The sequence below is a fragment of the Pongo abelii genome, chromosome X, assembly GCF_028885655.2.
Source record: "Pongo abelii isolate AG06213 chromosome X, NHGRI_mPonAbe1-v2.0_pri, whole genome shotgun sequence".
In the NCBI taxonomy this organism is placed as follows: Eukaryota; Metazoa; Chordata; class Mammalia; order Primates; family Hominidae; genus Pongo; species Pongo abelii.
In genome coordinates this window covers 74,871,316-74,889,030 of record NC_072008.2, presented here as the reverse complement: position 1 = coordinate 74,889,030, position 17,715 = coordinate 74,871,316, and the positions used below count along the sequence as shown (strand labels likewise).

The window sequence follows — 17,715 nt, the reverse complement described above, 5'->3', positions numbered from 1 at the left end:
AGAGTATGGCCTATCTTAATATATATTCCATGGGCACTTTAAAGAATGCATGTTTTGCTCCTGTTGGGTGGAGTGTTCTAAAAATGTTGTTTAGATCCCAGTGGTTCATGATGTTGTTCAATTCTTTTATATCTTGCTGATTTTCTGTCTAATTCTTATGTTTATTGTTGAGAGAGGAGTTTTGAAGTCTCTGACTGTAATTGTAGCCTTTTCTATTTCTCCTTTCAGTTCTGTCAGGCTTAGCTTTTCATATTTTGCACCTCTGTTGCAAATCCTACACATTTTAGGATCTTTGTATCTTCTTGGTATATCCATCCTTTGATCATTATTGGAAGTCTAGGCTCCCCACTCAGTATTTGCTGGTGGGGGTGGAGCCACAGTTGTTTTTTCTCTGGTTATGGCTGGCATAGAGTGATTATTGTCTAAAACTTTTCTGTCTTGCTAGGCTAATTCATTCCTAGTCCCTTGGCTGGAGAAAACAGGCTTTTATAGGGGCTCTTTTCGTCTATGGCTGTTAGTGTATTTTTGGTTGCTGGCTTCTTTAACTTCAAGTCTAAGATATATGAATCAAAAAGAAAATTCATGTCATTCCTCCTGTCCTGAAGACCCTATGTGGTCTGCCTTCTTTCCACTTTTTGGAGTCTTGTGTTTGTTTTGTATATAATATCCAGAGTTTGTAGTTGTAATAGCAAGAGGAATAGGGCAAAGGATGTCTAGTCTATCTTCTCCTATCTTATTTGAAATAAATGGAACTATTTCATACTCTCCCTTACTGGCATTTGCATGTTTCAAAGAAATTAAATACTGTGACTTAAAAGGAATCAAAGCAATTATAATTTTAGAAAACCATTATGCTGATCCTGAAAGAGACATCTTTTGGACTTTGATAGTGTGATAGCAATGGTCATATAGAGTCTGCTTGTTTGCTGCAATCAAGATAGCTTTTTCAGATTCTGCAGAAGGAATGACAGGTCCCTCTGAATGTCAAACCCCATTGTGTGGGTTTGTTTTTGTGGCCTGAAATGCAGAAAAACCAGCTTTGCAAATGTTGAGCTTTCCTGTCTGTAGTTTGTGTTAAGGAAACCATAGTTATTATAATATCGAATGTGCCTTTTCCAGCTCTGAACTGAAGCCTACTCCCCCAACACACACTTTCCCATCTGGAGATTATGATCCAACTTCCGAAGCACAGGCCTAGCCTTTTAAAGTCACGTGTCTCCAGCAATGGATGAGCTGCCTGCTCTTCAAGCATCTCTCTATGAATATCATTTCTCACAAGTGAGCTTTTGATAAGGATTAGATGGCAGGGAGTTCAAGGTTACCTCTTCCAATAATAAGCACTAGGAATGGTGATAGGCCATCTTGTTGATTAATGGTTATGCTTTGCCAGTCAGCGAGGTGGGTGGAGAAGAGAATGAGTGCCTAACTTCCAGGGGGCTGTGATGATCAAATGTATGTGAAATGCAATGCTCAGTGCCTGGCACCAAAGGGGCCAGTAATAAATTGCAGTTTCTTCACTCTACCATACCTCAGTCCCTACCTCCCAACTCCTGTTCACCATTCTGTATCCCCACATCCACGCCTTTACCCTTATTTCTTCTCCCCTTCACAGGTAACCAGAGATGGCAGTTTCCATGGTAATCAGGACCCTCATTAGTTCAGAGTTTAATGGTCCCTAAGTGTCTGTCTGGATTGAGTTTCTAGCCTACATCAGAGGGAAGTTTCCAGTGAGCTCAAGGGCTGTTGAGAAATTGTCAAACATAAGCCAATGTAACCAAGTTCTCCTAACTAGACACAATAGCACATGGTGTTATTTCAATCTAAAGAGAGAGGATGTGAGGAAATCATCCCATCTTGTCCTGGGCTTACAGTTCCTGGGCATCTAGAGAACAACTGTCTTCCTAGAACTTGCCTATGAAGGATTATATCACAGGATTGTAGGTGTTGGAGTGTGAGTCAGGCGATACAGCAGACTGGGCAACAAGGAGGCAACCTCACTGAAGGCTTTTGAGTAGATCACTGTGGATTTACTCTTTCTTCATCCTCCCACCTGTCCTTTAAGGCTCTGGGGCCACATGAGCTTCCTGCTCTGTTCAGGCCTGGTTTCTGTGCTTTCCCAACCTTGTTCCTTACCCTCCTTCTACGCCGACCCTCCTCCTACACCAACCCCCTTTGCTCATTCATTCAATCAGTCATTCAGCCACCATTTATCAGCCCTGCAATGTTCCAGGCACTGTTCTAGGAACTTAGGATGTAACAATGAACAAAATAGAGACCCCTAATCTCAAGGAGCATACAGCCAAGTAGGAGAAGACAGATTAAAAAGAAACAACTACATTTGGGAGGCTGAGGTGGGCGGATCACAAGGTCAGGAGATCGAGACCATCCTGGCTAACATGGTGAAACCCCGTCTCTACCAAAAATACAAAAAATTAGCCAGGCATGGTGGCGGGCGCCTGTAGTCCCAGCTACTCCGGAGGCTGAGGCAGGAGAATGGTGTGAACCTGGGAGGCAGAGGTTGCAGTGAGCCGAGATTGCGCCACTGCACTCCAGCCTGGGTGACAGAGAGAGACTCCGTCTCAAAAAAAAAAAAAAAAAAGAAGCAACTACAGAACTACATATAAAATTGAAGCTGACCTTTGGAAGACAGATTCCTAGTCTTGCTCTTGATTAGCGTTCTAGACTCTTTTCTCCCTCTGTCCCTCCTCAGCAATGGTCCATGTACACAGAGAAGCTTCTTCTGTTCCCTTTCCACATCTGCTGAAGGATTATATAAGCATTCCTGGGAGAGTTTGAGACTTGTTACTGTCGCCAGTGGCATGAGGTTGGAGGTGAATGTGAATGTTTGGGAAAAAGTGGCCGTGTGAAAGCTGCCAATCCCAGGAGCCCTTTGGAAACAGGAAAGGTACATGTTACCCACCAGAGCAGAGGACAGTGGCCATCTCCAATCCTCTGAGTCAGAAGAGGCCCACTCTGGCACTTCCAAACTATCATGCTTGATTTTTTTTTGCCTTCCATCACTAATGTCCTGCTTTGGTTTCTTAGGCAGGCTCCCATCCCCTGATCATTCTTAGTTTGCTAAATGAGAGAAAGCGAGAACTGGAACTTGAGCCAGAACACATAAAATCACTGACCAGCAGGCCACCTCCCTTCAGAAGAGATGGGTGGGCTGGCAGTGGCTGCTGGGCATGCAGGAAATATCCCTCAGTACAGTGGGGACTCTGCTGGAAGAATCTGAGTAAGCCGTTAAGTGCAGGGGAAGGAGGCTAGCCTGATTTCTGGGGCAGCTGAGAAACTGGGGGTGACATTCAGACTTCGTGAGCCACTGAATGAGGTCTGCTATCTGGATGTGCCAGACAAGGCCCGGCTGTGGCTGCCAGGGTGTGCCAACTGCTTTGACCACATGATCCTGGTCTGATCATAGGGTTGCCAGATTTAGCAAATAAAAGTACAGAACCTGGTTAAATTTGAGTTTCAGATGGACAACAAATAATGTTTGAGTAGAAGTATGTCCCATGCAATAATGTTTTAGTATGTCCCAAATATTACACTCAAACATTGTTCACGGTTTATCTGAAATTCCAATTTAACTGGCATCCTGTTATTTTATCCGACAACCCTACCTGGGCAGAGTGAAAACTGCTATGTAAAGGAAGAATGACTGGCTTTATTTTTCTTCTGTTTCCAGGAGCCTAGAGAGTAGGACCAGTGGGGTTTGAGCCTGGGTCTGAGAGCATGAAGAAATATTTCACTGGCAGGGGGCTCAATGAAAGCCATGGAGAGTCTTCCCCTGAGTTGCTTGGAATTATTAATGGAAAACTCCAAGAACCCTTCCAGCTCTGACCATCTCTGAGCCTCAGAAAGTCCAGGAATGTTGTAAGGATAGAGTGGAGGGATGGTGGAGGGGGATACGACTGAGGACTGGAAGCACCCACACAATCTTGACCACTTCTCTGTTTGGTATTAGGATGTGGGGATGCACGCAGATGCATCAGCTAGGTACACGGCCTTCTTTCTGTGGACGAGAAGGCATGGCTTCCAAAATGTCCAAAATGTTCACACTGCCATGGCTTCTGCTCCAGAATTTCTGCCATTCTTTCTCCACAGTGATGCTGTTGGAGGGAAGCCCATTCTGGGACAAATTCAGTTTCGCTCTGGGCCTTCACTTCTCAGTGCCCCACTGTATCCTTCCCACCCCTTCTCTCAATGGCAGCAACGGTGGCAACCTATGTTTGGACACCATTTCACGGTTCACAAAGTGATCGGCCATCTGTTACTTCTCTGGATTCTCACATGTCTGAGTGACCACTAATTATCTCCTATTTAGACGTGAGGAAACCAAGCCTCAGAGACTTGCCCAGTGCCATATGGGCCAGGCCTCCCTCCACTCAGGCATTTTCATAACAATTGTCAGTGAGTGGCTACTGTGTGGCCTGTGTTAGGGGCTGGGCACGTGAGAACAGTCAGACCCAGAACCACCCAATTCCTGCCCCTGAGAGCTCCCAGACCAAGATGGGAGAGTGAGGCATCAGGGGCAGGGGACAGATGTGTGAAGAGGTGGGGAAAACACAGTTCCGCAAGGCCAGGGTTGATACAAATGAGGCCCGTCTCAGGAGTGTCTCAGTGGAGGGAGTGAAGTGGCCTCTCAGCCCCAGGCTTTCTTCTTCTCTGGTAGGCAGCTTTTCCTCTCTTTTCAGGCTGCTGCGGTCTTCACTCGCTGCGTGGGTGCTGGCCCTTGGAAGTGTCCTGGGGTTCCATGCAGTTGGCCCACAGCCCAACCCCAGCTGTGCTGAGGTGGCTTCTCCTTGGCAGGGAAGTGCAGATCCTTCTCACAGGGCCATACAGAATGTTCTTGCTCTGCCTCACCCCCAAATCCAACCCTTCTGCCAAATGGTCTTTTGTGGAATTCTGTGTTCATGGAGAATCCAACTACTTCTCTCCATCTCCACTGCCAACCAGCCTGGTGTGAGGCACTGTTATCTCTCACAGGGGACTGTTGTCATAGCCCCTCAAAGGTCTCCTCCTTCTTCCCTACCCTTTAGCAACTTAAGTCATTCTGGCTCTTCTCTGTTCAAAGCCCTACAGAGGCTCTCCATTTCGGTCAGAGTAGAAGGCTGAGTCCTTATGTTGGCCTACAAGGCCCTCCCTGAGCAGGCCTTTGCCAGGCTGTCTGCTCTCTGCCTTCACCTACTCAGTTCTTCTCATTCACTTGATTCAAGTCGTCTTGCTGCTCCTCATGACCTGCCAGGGACGCCTTATTCCAGGGGCTGTGTGCCCTTACTGTTTCTTCTGCCTAGAACATTCTCAATCCAAATTGCCACACTGCTTGCTTCCTCATCTCCTTCAAGCCTTTGCTCAAATGCCACCTTCTCAGCGTGGCCTTCCCTGATCACTCCTTTTAAAATTATAAAGCCTGCTCTCCCTGCCTGATCCTTTCCCATCTGCCAGCACTCTGCATCCCTCTTGCTCTGCTCAAATGTTTTTTCCCCGTAGGTTTTATCACCTTAGAATGCACTATAGAATTAGTTAATTAATTAATTTCTATCATTTGTCTTCCTCCACCAGAATATAACTTCACAAAAGCATGATTTTGTTTTAGTTTGTTTTGCGCCCCAGAACAGTGCCTGGCATATATTATGTCCTCATTATAATTAGATGTTGCGTTAAGACACCCTTCCAGTCTTCCACCCTTCCATGTATTTGGCCCATAGGACACACCTGGCTGGACTTGGTATCTTTCACACTCGCATATCTCCCATCACACACAGACTTGGAGATGCCACCTATTAATGTGCATATATAAACGTGTGTTGACAACTAGATACATATTTCCCTTTGTACATATATACTCACAGGCAAACACCCCATGTGCACATGTATGTGCATAAAAAAAATCATATTTGTAGAATTTTTTTCTTTTTTTTTTTTTTTTTTTGTTTGAGACAGAGTCTTGCTCTGTTGCCCAGGCTGGAGTGCAGTGGCATGATCTCAGCTCACTGCAACCTCTGCCTCCCGGGTTCAAGTGATTCTCATGCCTCATCCTCCAGAGTAGTTGGGATTACAGGCATGCGCCACCATGTCTGGCTAATTTTTGTATTTTTAGTAGAGATGGGGTGTTGCCATATTGGCCAGGCTGGTCTCGAATTCCTGGCCTCATGTGATCCACCCACCTCGGCCTCCCAAAGTGCTGGGATTACGGGAGCAAGCCACAACTTTTTTTTTTTTTTTTGAGACAGAGTTTTGCTCCTGTTGCCTAGGCTGGAGTGCAATGGTGTGATCTCAGCTCACCACAACCTCCGTCTCCTGGGTTCAAGCGATTCTCCTGCCTCAGCCTCCCTAGTAGCTGGGATTACAGGCATGTGCCACCACGCCCGGCTAATTGTGTATTTTTCAGTAGAGATGGGGTTTCTCCATGTTGGTCAGGCTGGTCTCGAACTCCCGACCTCAGGTGATCCGCCTGCCTTGGCCTCCCAAAGTATGACCTTGAGGGAACTCTTTTTTCAAAATTCTATTATAAAAAAATTCAAACCTACAGAGTAGTTGAAAGAATCGTACAGTGAACACCCACCATCTAGATTGTACAGATAATATTTTGCTATGTTTGATTTATTACATATTTATCCATCAATACATCCCTGTATCCATCCATCAATATATCTTATATGCATTTCAAAGTAAATTGCAGACATCAACACTCTTTGTTTTGTTTTTTTAGAGACAGGGTCTCACTCTGTCATCCAGGCTGGAGTGCAGTGACACGGTCATAGCTCACTGTAATCTCTAATTCCTGGCCTCAAATGATCCTCCTGCCTTGGCCTCCCAAAGTGCTGGGATTACAGGTGTGAGCTACCATGCCCAGCCTAGTATTCTTCACCCCTAAACACTTCAGAATTAATGAGAGTTCAACTTTTTTTTGAACTTTCGAGGTAAAATCCACAGGCAGTGAAATGTACACATTTTAAGTATATACTCACTGAGGTTTTGATCTGTGTAACTCAAAGTCTTATCAAGACAGAGAATGTCACTGTTACCCCTAAAGGTTTCCATCATGCCCCTTCCTAGTCAATCCCCCAGCACAGGTTTCACTATAGATTGGTTTTGCCTATTCTAAAATTTCATGTACACAGAATAATATACCCCAATATTTGTTTCTCCATTCAATAACAGGTTTATTCAATACCTGTGATAGCTCACAGGCATACATGTGATGTCTCTTCAATGTGAGTAATGAGTTCTCCCAGACTGAACAAAAGGCTGAAGGTATTTCTAAGGCCTGGCCTGTGACCTCCTTCCCTCTGCCCTCCACTCCCATTGTCACTGACAGACCATAGACAGTTGGGCCTCAGAAACAGAAATGCAAGCCCTGTGTCCCATTTGAGCCTGGGGCTCCTTCCTGCCCATCACTCTCCACCATCCAGACTGGCCCTGGAGGCCTCTTGTCAGCTGCACGCTCACACTAACTTCCCACACCAGGGTTTCATCACATTTCTCTAGCCAAGTGTGCAAAGGAGTGTCACAATCTCAGTCCAGGCAATACCCAAGTGGGTAAAAGTACAGGTGAGTGGGCAGCTGGAAGGAACTGGATAAGCAGAGGCATTATGTGGTCCTGTAATTCTGCGGAGGGTTGGTACAGGGGCGGAGGCTAGGCAGAGGCTGGGGAAGAAAACATTAAGAGAGGAAACATCACAGACTCCTGAGCAATCAGGGCTGGGCAGCTGAACAGCGCTTACCTGGAGCCACTGGGACTCTGGGCACAATGCTCTTGCCCTCTAAGAAGGACCTTAAGACTGCCCTGGACGTCTTTGCTGTTTTCCAGTGGTGCCTCAGTGCCTTGCTTATCAGTGAGTCTTCAGCCTTTGGTAGGGTGACCAACCATCCTGGCTTGCCTGAGACTGAAGGATTTTAGGGTTGCAGGATGTTCAAGGGTCAAACTAGGGTTGTTCCGGTAAAACCAGGAAGGTTGGTAACACCAGCCTCTGGCCTGACCCACCTGGCCATGGTATTTGTGGGATCTGTGAGTGTCCCTGTGGGCATGTGTGTGTGCATATGGGTGCGTGCCTATGCAGGGGTGTGTATATGTGCGTCTATGCACATGGACTTTGCTGCAGGTGTGAGCCCTCATGGGTCTACATTGGGGTGTAGAGGGCATTCCTTGGGAAGATGAGGAGCAGTTCCACTGAGGCTAGCCAAGGAAAAGGGCTTGGCTGCAACCACAGGGACTCAGGCAAACCACCAGTGAGAGACAGTTGGGTCAGGTGGCAGACCGAGGCTCTGGAAACCTCGTCCCGAGGAATTCGACCACTTATCCATCTATGTCTTCCAACACCTACACTACAAACACTTTGTGAAAGTTATTTCTATGCTGGCCACTGTGTTCTAAATGCTGAAACAAATCATCGCTATGGGAAGGGGTCCTGGAAAACATTCTTGCCTTTCCAGTGGTTCAGGTGAGTACCGGCTGGAGTCAGGGAAAAGAATTAAGTGACCTTGCAAGCTATCTAGGAATAAAGAATGCAGGTAGGCCTTGGTGCACAGAGCTGGCACAGAGGCACGCCAGTGAATAGGAAGGGTGGGCATTCCTTACCTCACCTCACCTGTTTTCAAATTCCAGGTCTACTACTTACTATCTGTGCAATTCTTAGCAAGGTATTTATCCTTTCTGAGTCTTGTTTTCCTCATTTGCAAAGTGGGAGCATTCAGGGTGTATTAATCAGGATGGTCTAGGTATGCCGTGCTGATAAATTCACCCTGAAATCTCAGTGGCTTAACCCAGCAAATGTTTATTTCTTGTTCATGCTGAATGTCCAACATAGGTTGGTGGGAGTCACCGCTCACTGTGGACATTGATACTCAGACTGACGGAGGCACCACCAAATTGTGTCGCTACAAAATGGGGCTTGAGGGATTACCACAGCATGGAAGGGAAAGTGAATGGAGAACTCATCCACAGTCCTTACTACCTCCACCCAGAAGTGATAGGCAAGAAACCATGAGCTGTCGCTCCGTTTTGAACGTCCTTAATTACTGATGAGATTGAGCATCTTTTCATGTTTATCAGCAATTCGTATTTCTTTTTCTGTTAACTGCCCATTGATGACCTCTGCCCATTTTTCTCTTGAATTTGAGTTGACTCTTGAAGGACAAATAGGAAATAGGTGAAGAAAGGAAGAGCATTTGGGGCAGAGAGTGGGCAACACATGGAAAATCTAGGATGGCAAAGGGCACATAATGCATTCAAGGAGCTGCCGGTGGTTAAGTGAGGTGGAGGGTGAGAAGCACAGAATTGGTGCTCGATATATATTTATTGAATGAATGAATGAACAAACAAAAGAGGGAAGAAGGAAGAGACTGGAGAAACAGGCAGGGGACAGATTGTATAGGGCTTTGTAAACCATGGGAAGGAGTTTGGACTTTTTTTGAGAGCCATGTGGAGCCATGAGGGAGATTGACACAGGGTGACGGCATCAGAGATTACTCCAGCTCTGTGAAGCAAACTGATTATAGGAAGATAGAAGTGAAAGGGGCAATGCCAGGTAGGAGGCTGTTGAAATAATCCAGATGGTGGTAATCTGGACCAGGCCAGTAGTGATGGTGATGCAGAGAAGAGGAAAGAAGAGGGGAGATTCAAGAAATTGGAGTAGAATGAATAGGACTTGAAGATGGGGGGTGGGGCATGAGAGAAATGGAGGAAGCAAGACTGAGGGATCAGGTCCCAGTGTGAGCTGGCAGGGAGGCAGGTGGAGCAGAGAAGGGTTAAGGAGGAGAGTGGCTGAAAGGGGATGAGTCCAGGGACAAAATGGACTCAGAGGACTCTTAACTGGAGTTTGACTTTGGGGTATACTAAGAGGTACAGAGAGGGCAGGCAGAAGAGCTCTCGGTCCTGGCAGCAGATGTGGGCTGCAGGCGTTTGCCCCTTCCTCACTAGCTCACATAGGGCAAGTGGGGCAATGGCCCTTCGGAGGCCTCTCAGCTCTTCACTCTAGGAGTGCATTTGAATCCATCTGGACCCTAAAGGCCTTGAGAGAAGGCCCTCTCAATAAGTGGGGGAAATAGTGCAGATATTGGTATTTTAGTTCCCATTTTGCAGATGAGGAACTGAGGTTCAGCAACGTCTTTGGTCACACACAGTAAGTGGCAGATCCAAGATTCATCACATCACAGGGCACCCCACCTGAGGCCACACTTACAAGATGTCCCCAGCACTGCCTAGGTTTGAGCACAGCCTAAAGGAAACTGGGAGGTGTCCTCTGGACAAGACCCATGCCTCTCTTTACTTCTCGAAGAAGTCAGTAGTGTCACATGGCGCTTATCAAAACCCTAGAACTGCTGGCTTTTGCTCCACCCTTAATTGTCTTTCCCAAGACAGTGCTTTTCAACTTTATTGGTTCTTTCTTCTGGAATTTACTTCCATATTTCTAAATCTTATTATTTGCTGAAGTAACAATTCTAGACATTGTCTATTGACTTCCTAATGTGGAAGATGAGAATTTGGCTGCATACACTATCACTAGAACTTCCTCTTCCCCCATCCTCCCAAAATTGTTATAGCACAGGTTTTGGTTAAATGCCTATGACTAGAAAATATGATTCATAATTGAGCTATTTAGTCATCAAGATTATATTTCCTTTCCCATGGAATTTCCTGTTTTCCCTGAAGTTAATAATTGCCTCGTTTTATTTTATTTTATTTTATTTTTTAGTGTAATATTTTAAAATCAATTTTTGAATCTTAAGTACTAAATATTTTATAGAAATAAAACTTTTTCTACTTAATATAAGGATTAAAAATACCTAATTCCAATCCTAGAAGTATCATCATTGCAATTTGACAAAATAATTTCAAAGTTTATCTGGAAAAAGAAACCGTTGAGACTAGAAAAGAGGAAGCACAGTTGTGAACACTCCCTATGAAATATTGGGTAGAAAACTGTTACATAAAAAGCTTCACAGACTCTAGAATTCACAGATAAAATTATTGAGTACAGGTCGGTGGCGGCGGCTCACGCCTATAATCCTAGCACTTTGGGAGGCTGAGGTGGGTGGATCACTTGAGGTCAGAAGTTCGAGACCAGCCTGACCAACATGGTGAAACCCCGTCTCTGCTAAAGATACAAAAATCAGCCAGGCGTGGTGGCGTGCACCTGTAATCCTAGCTACTGGGGAGGTTGAGGCACAAGAACTGCTTGAACCCGGGAGGCGGAAGTTGCAGTGAGCTGAGATCATGGCACTGCACTCCAACCTAGGCGACGGAGTGAGACTCCGTCCAAAAAAAAAAAAAAAAAAATTGAGTACAGTGGTCTTGAAACAGACACACAAATTTAACATTTCATAGTGAAGCATCCTAAAGCCATATAGGGGATGGGTTTCTTACCACAAAGTATTAGAAAAATCGTTCATTTCATTCAGAAAGTCTAGTTGTAGCCTTACTCATACCGTAAACTGAAATGAATTGTAGTTAATTGCTTCATTTTACATTTCTTTTGTTATCTGTTAGAAATCTATTAGTTATCATGAATTCACCCTCTGAATCTCTGCAGACATGTCTATCTCTCAGTACGGGCAAATGCAACAAGAATCTAAGTCCCCCCATCCTTTTATTTCCTTTAGAACATCGCTGCTGGAGCCCAGTGTCTTCTGTTACAATTTGGCCTCATGCACAGCTGCCACCTCCAGGGCCCTTGAGGCACCTTGGGTGCAAAATTTAAGAAGGTGCTCATTCTCAGGGCTGTGCAAGTGATGGGCCAGTACATGCATGACCTGAGAGTGAGTGTCTTGCTCAATGTTGTGCCCTGGGCACCTTGCTCACCTCTCCCTATCCCTGGCCCTGCTTGCTGCCCTCCTTCGTTGGGTCCTTTTTTTCCTGGATTCTATGCCTTCCTCTTTCTTGGTTTACTCCCTCATTTTGGTGAAGCACATTCTCCAGTAGTTTTCTGAGACAGGAGCATGGGAGACAAATTTTCTGAGACTGTGTGCATCTGAAATTGCCTTTATTCCACTTCTATACTTGATTAATAATTTGGCTGCATATATAATATCTTAGCTGTGTCTAGTGTAAGTATTTGAGTCTAGAGTCTGTTCGGTTCAATTTTTTGGGGAACTATCCTCCCATCATCCAGTTGTGTAGGGGAGGAGAGGGAACCTGGGGTTCTAATTCCTTGGCAGACTTTCAACCAATCCTCCAGTTTTTCTAGCCCTGTGCCTCATCCCTGCCTCTTGTGGCACCTGATGCCTCCAAATTCTGAGTCTTTCCTAGATCCTCCAGTGCAAATAGGCTCACATCTTGTAGGCATCCCCCTTGCAGGTAACTAGATTTTAATTTTTTTGTTCTAAGTCAGTTACCCCCTCTTCCATCTGCTTTCCTACATGGAAATGTTTTGCTAATATCTCTTATCTGCTGTTGGCATCTCATTAATTCTCTTTCTCCTTGTGGATCTATATTTAAAAAAACATTTTAATGATAATTTTCATGGAACTCCAGCAAAAAGTCAAGGCAAAAACTTGTGTTCAATCTGCAACGTTCAATTAGAAATGTTCCTTGTCTTTTCTAACCTTTTATTGACCCACTTTCCCAAATAATCTTACTTACAGCTGCCTTAGAAACTGAGTCCAGTAATAATTCTGAGTGTGGCTCCCTATGACTCATCTCTAGTAACTCTTCCTAACTATGCTAACCTACAGTGTTCCTATCTTACTGGAACTTAATACAGCCCAGTATCTTATTCTATTCCGGTTTGTATTTTTCTTTGTTTGCCATCTGGTGTGCTCCCAACCAGGCTGAAGATGGGTCTTTGCTTTCCTTGGTATTCCCTTAACTAATGCCTCAGAGAGAAGATTTGGAGAGGAGGACGTGAATTGGAGGAAAACTGTTCCAGGATTCCCCACCTCTGGTGGCCCACCGCTGGCTCACTGCCATTGACCACACTGCAGGCAGAGCCCAGTGCAGTGCTGGAGCAGGGCCCAGAGAGGAGAGGCCTTACAGTGTGAAGCTCAGCTGGGGAAGAAGACACCTTGCCTTCTAGACCTGAATCAGGTTCCCAAGGCCAGATAGAAGAGGGGGCTGGGGACATGGGCAGATGGGCCAGGTGCTGGGGTGAACAAGTGAGAGTGTTGAGTGGGTATGGGTGAGAGAGAGTGCACGTGACCTTGGGGTGGACAGAACTCCGGAGAGAGGGTAAGTGTGAGGGACTGCTTCAAATTCATTAACTCTGGTCTGGGCTTCCTGCAGCAACCACTGTGATTGTTGTCAACCTCTACCTGGTGGTGTTCACACCATACTGGCCTGTCACTGTGCTTATTCTCACCTGGCTGGCTTTTGACTGGAAGACCCCTCAGCAAGGTAAGGGTCCTGCTGGTGCTCCGTTGCCACATGCCACATGCTCTTTCCCCTTCTCTCATCACAATCCTGAGAGGCTCTGGCCAATTCCCAGACAGCTCTTCAGCCTGTCCCTCCCTGGGCTAGAGAGGTTGAGGGAAGGGGTCCTTTTAAGGTGGTAGAAAGGCCCAGATCAGAACTGGAGTAGGTTAGGGGAGGGGCAGCTAGTGAAGCAGAAGCTAGGCCTGTCCTAAATTGCCCTGATATGCCCACCTTGGTTGCCACTTAAGAGGCCAGGAAACAGCAGGGGGTGAGAGCACCCTGGGGCAGGCCCACAGTGGGAATGGACAAAGCTTGGCTGCATTGCCTCTGTTTTCAGGCGGCCGCCGGTTTACCTTTGTGAGGCACTGGCGCCTGTGGAAACACTACAGCGATTATTTCCCTCTCAAGGTCAGTAGCCCCAGGTCCCCACTCAGGCCCGGGTCCAGCCCCGACTTCAGTGCTAGCAGTTGGGTCAGGCTAGGGGTGGAGGGCGCCATCCACATTGAGGCTTTTGAGAATGACGCCCCCTGGAGTTGTACATTGGGCAACCTGCATGGCTAGACCTAGCAGTCCTTTTCCTTTCAGAGCTCTGCCCAAAAGAGAAGTTCTCTACCCTGGGGATAGCCCTCCTGATTCTACTTTCTTCTGCAGCTTCTGAAGACTCATGACATCTGCCCCAGCCGCAATTACATCCTCGTCTGCCACCCTCATGGGATCTTGGCCAATGGATGGTTTGGCCACTTTTCCACAGAGGCCTCAGGCTTCTCCAAGATATTTCCTGGCATCACCCCTTACATACTCACACTGGGAGCCTTTTTCTGGGTACCTTTCCTCAGAGAATATGTAATGTCTACAGGTAAGTTGGCTCCTAGGACACAAAGCCAAAGAAAAAATGGCTCCCCAAGGGAGAATTGTAGGGGGATGCGTGAGAGCAAGGCCAGCTCCCAATCCCCTCTGGTGTGAAACAGCTATCATAGGCTCACCTGCCTGATGTTAGGCTCCTTGCACTCCCCATCCTTTGAAGCAGTAGAGAGGAAATGTAGGGGTTTGGGAAGTGACCAGTGGCTGTTTGGCTTTTTCTATCCACCAGGGGCCTGCTCTGTGAGTCAATCCTCCATTGACTTTCTGCTGACTCATAAAGGCACAGGCAACATGGTCATTGTGGTGGCTGGTGGACTGGCTGAGTGCAGATACAGCCTGCCAGGCTCTTCTACCCTGGTGTTGAAGAACCGGTCTGGCTTTGTGCGCATGGCCCTTCAGCATGGGTAAGGACAGCTCCAGTCCAGGCTGGCGGAAGGGATCCAAAAGTGTTGCAGGGAAAGAAGAGGGGGTTTTGACGAAAGGACATCCACAGAGAGAGGAGGAAGTATACAATACATTCTTATGAACTATGGTCATCAGAAAGATAATTTTTATTTGTCAATTAAAAAAATAAATAAGTTAAAAAAAAAAAAGAGGGAGAAGGAAAGCCACCTCTGGGTTGAAGAGCTGGGGCCAGGTCCTGGAGGCATTTCTGCTGAAGCAGAACGGGCAGAGGGCCAGCCCTGAGCCTGTTCTCCCTCACACCAGCCTCTCATCTGGGCCGGCCTTTCTATACAAGGGGACCGGTAACAACTCTGTCTCAGAGAGAGCCAAGCTTAGCTTGTGTTAAAGTGAAGAAAATCAACTGGCATGGCCCTTGGGTCTTGCTTTCCAGCGTTTCCGACCCAGGGGTTCTTAGGAGGGTCTGGGCTTGCCTCCTCCTTTAGCTTACTGCTGCTTTGCTCCCACAGGCAGCCAGGGGTAGGCCATGGAGCCCCCACACTCAACTTGGACCTAGGCACAGCTGGACTGGGGTCTGAGAAGCCTGTAGGCAGACCCAGGGATCATGGGCCGTCAGCGTGTCTGGCATTTGACAAGGTCCCTACCTTTCTGGGCTTCAGAGGATATGCTTTTGCTCTGCAGGGTGGCTCTAATACCTACCTATGCCTTTGGGGAGACGGACCTCTATGATCAGCACATTTTCACTCCTGGTGGCTTTGTCAACCGCTTCCAGAAGTGGTTCCAGAGCATGGTACACATCTACCCTTGTGCTTTCTATGGACGTGGCTTCACCAAGAACTCCTGGGGCCTTCTGCCCTATAGTCGGCCTGTAACCACCATCGGTGAGTGGGCGTTTCTGCTGGCAGCCTCAGTCTGGGACACAGGATCTAGCTCTGAGGCTGAACCTCAGCTCTGACTCTGCTCAGAGGCAGGGAGGCTGGCTGGGATGAGTGGTAGCTTTTTGAGGTGAGGATGGGGAGAGTCTGGGCTTGAAGCCTGGGGCCCATTCTGAGGAATGAGCTATTCTGATGCTTTTCCCTTTTCCTTCACTGTCTCCCCTGGCAGTCGGGGAGCCTCTACCAATGCCCAAGATTGAGAATCCAAGCCAGGAGATCGTGGCTAAATATCACACACTCTATATTGATGCCCTACGTAAACTGTTTGACCAGCATAAGACCAAGTTTGGTATCTCAGAGACCCAGGAGCTGGAGATAATTTGACAGACATCCCCAGCAACCTTCAGCCTGGCTGGAAGGTATGGACCCAGTGAGAACAGGAGGACAAAAGTCACCTATCGGGCTCCTGCTCCTGATTTGACCAGTCCTCCTTATGGGGAGGGGCTGTTTCTTCATTTGCTTGTTTTCTGCACTCCTTTTCCCACTTCATTTTTTTTCCTTCCAGCTCTTTTCTGCCCTTTCTTTGCAGCTACTGGAGAGATAGTCCCAAGAAACAGGGAAGAGCCTAGGGGAGGGGTGCCCTGACGGCACTTTGGCGCCAGCATTGAGGAAAACAATGGACAAAAGAAAAAGCCCATCTTCTGATACTGCGTGTGCACCAACTACTCTGTTTTGAAGGCTCTGGGATGCATGTCTCTCCTTCTCTAGCTGTCAAACAGCCCCATCTCCCGGCATTGAGCCCCATCTTCTGGCATTGAGCCCTACTTCCTACAGGAGTAGGACTGGGGCCTTGAGAGCCAGTGGGCTTTGAGTTCAAGCTCCACCAACTTTTCAAGCCATGTGACTTTGGGGCAATCAGTCACCTCTGAGCCTCCTTTCTTCATCTATAAAATGAGACTAACAATCTGTCTCCTGCTTACCTCAAAGGCTGTTGGGAAGATCAAACAATATTGGATGTGATTGAACTTTATAAATTGGAGAGCTACAGCAACAATTTTCTTCTCCAACCATTTTACCCATTTCCTGTCCCTGAGCAAACAACGCCCTAAATACCCTCTGCTACCCACTAGCCGGCACTCAGTTTCCGCCTCACAAAGCTGTAACAGAATGGGTTGGGCTCAGGCCTAATTTTCTCTGTCGTTCCCTCAGCAACTTGCTTATACTTGTGTGGCCCTATAATTCTGGCCTTTGTTTGAGAGTCAGCCAGCCTGCTCAGGATGGAAATGAGGCGCCTGGCTTTTAGTAGCCATAAAGAACTCTCCTTCTGAATGGCAAGTCTCTCAGACTCTTGCTCTAATGGCTGTTGCAATGACAGGCTAAAAAATTTGGCTCACATCCCTCTCATTCCATCCCTCTTGGGTGGGTGCCATTTGGTCCAGTGATTTACCTGCATTACGTTCGTCAATTTGGTCTACAACATCCTGCGTGTTTACTGCAGTGTGAGCTGCTGCCTCTACCCTGGGTGCCTGCCTCATGTGATGATTTGTATACAGTGGCCAAAGACATGCTTCTGCTTTTCTGCTGTCTTTGTTACTTGTTGTGCCAGAGATTACATTTTCCCTGAGCTTCCATAAAGTGTTTTTAAACAGTCTGTAGCTTTCCTGTGACTGGTTTCCTTAAAAAAAAAAAAACCACAAACCTCTAAGGTGGCCATAGGACCAGCCTGGGTTCCAACACCCAGTCCATGCACACCTGGCCATTGCAGGTTTGTCGTGGTCTGCTGTGTGCACATTACTCCACCTGTATGATGGCACAGGGGCGGGCCCAGGGAAGCCAAAAGATTGGCGGGGGGGTTGGGGGAAAGGCTGCTGGGGTTGTGAAAAGCGCCAGACCTCTCTTGAGCTACGTGTTCTTGAGCTGCAATCTGGTCTTTTTCCTGTGAGCCTCTTCCTTATTGATTTTAGCTCAGGATGGATGGAGGGGAAAATAGGCAAATACTACTTTCCCAGGTAACAGCAGCCTCGGCTGGGAAGGAATCAGACCAGGTTGACACACTTACTAGTTGGGTAACTCTGGGTGAGCCACTTAAATTCTTTAAGTGTTGGTTTCCTCACCTGCAAAATGAGCTGGAGGCTGGGTCTACCCAAGCTATTTGGGGCCCAGGCCTGAAGTATCTTTTGTAGATGCCACATTCTTAAGCTGAGAGTGAGTCAGTTCTGTGTA

General features: G+C 47.0%; 1 protein-coding gene across 1 annotated transcript; it reads left to right on the top strand.

Moving 5' to 3' along the window:
• Positions 1-7,756: 7,756 nt before the first annotated feature.
• On the top strand, positions 7,757-15,911 carry AWAT2 (acyl-CoA wax alcohol acyltransferase 2). Its single transcript, XM_054544235.1, has 7 exons — positions 7,757-7,841; positions 13,226-13,336; positions 13,692-13,762; positions 14,006-14,210; positions 14,445-14,619; positions 15,299-15,498; positions 15,722-15,911. Exons 1-7 carry the CDS (start codon positions 7,757-7,759, stop codon positions 15,874-15,876), a joined length of 1,002 nt encoding a protein of 333 aa, XP_054400210.1. The 3' UTR covers positions 15,877-15,911.
• Positions 15,912-17,715: the final 1,804 nt, after the last annotated feature.

Bases quoted from the DNA above. Each gene is read 5' to 3' on its own strand.
- AWAT2 (XM_054544235.1), top strand. From the start codon at position 7,757: ATGCTCTTGCCCTCTAAGAAGGACCTTAAGACTGCCCTGGACGTCTTT. The intron at 13,337-13,691 runs GTAAGGGTCCTG...CTCTGTTTTCAG, and splicing joins CTGGAAGACCCCTCAGCAAG to GCGGCCGCCGGTTTACCTTT. The intron at 14,620-15,298 runs GTAAGGACAGCT...TTTGCTCTGCAG, and splicing joins CGCATGGCCCTTCAGCATGG to GGTGGCTCTAATACCTACCT.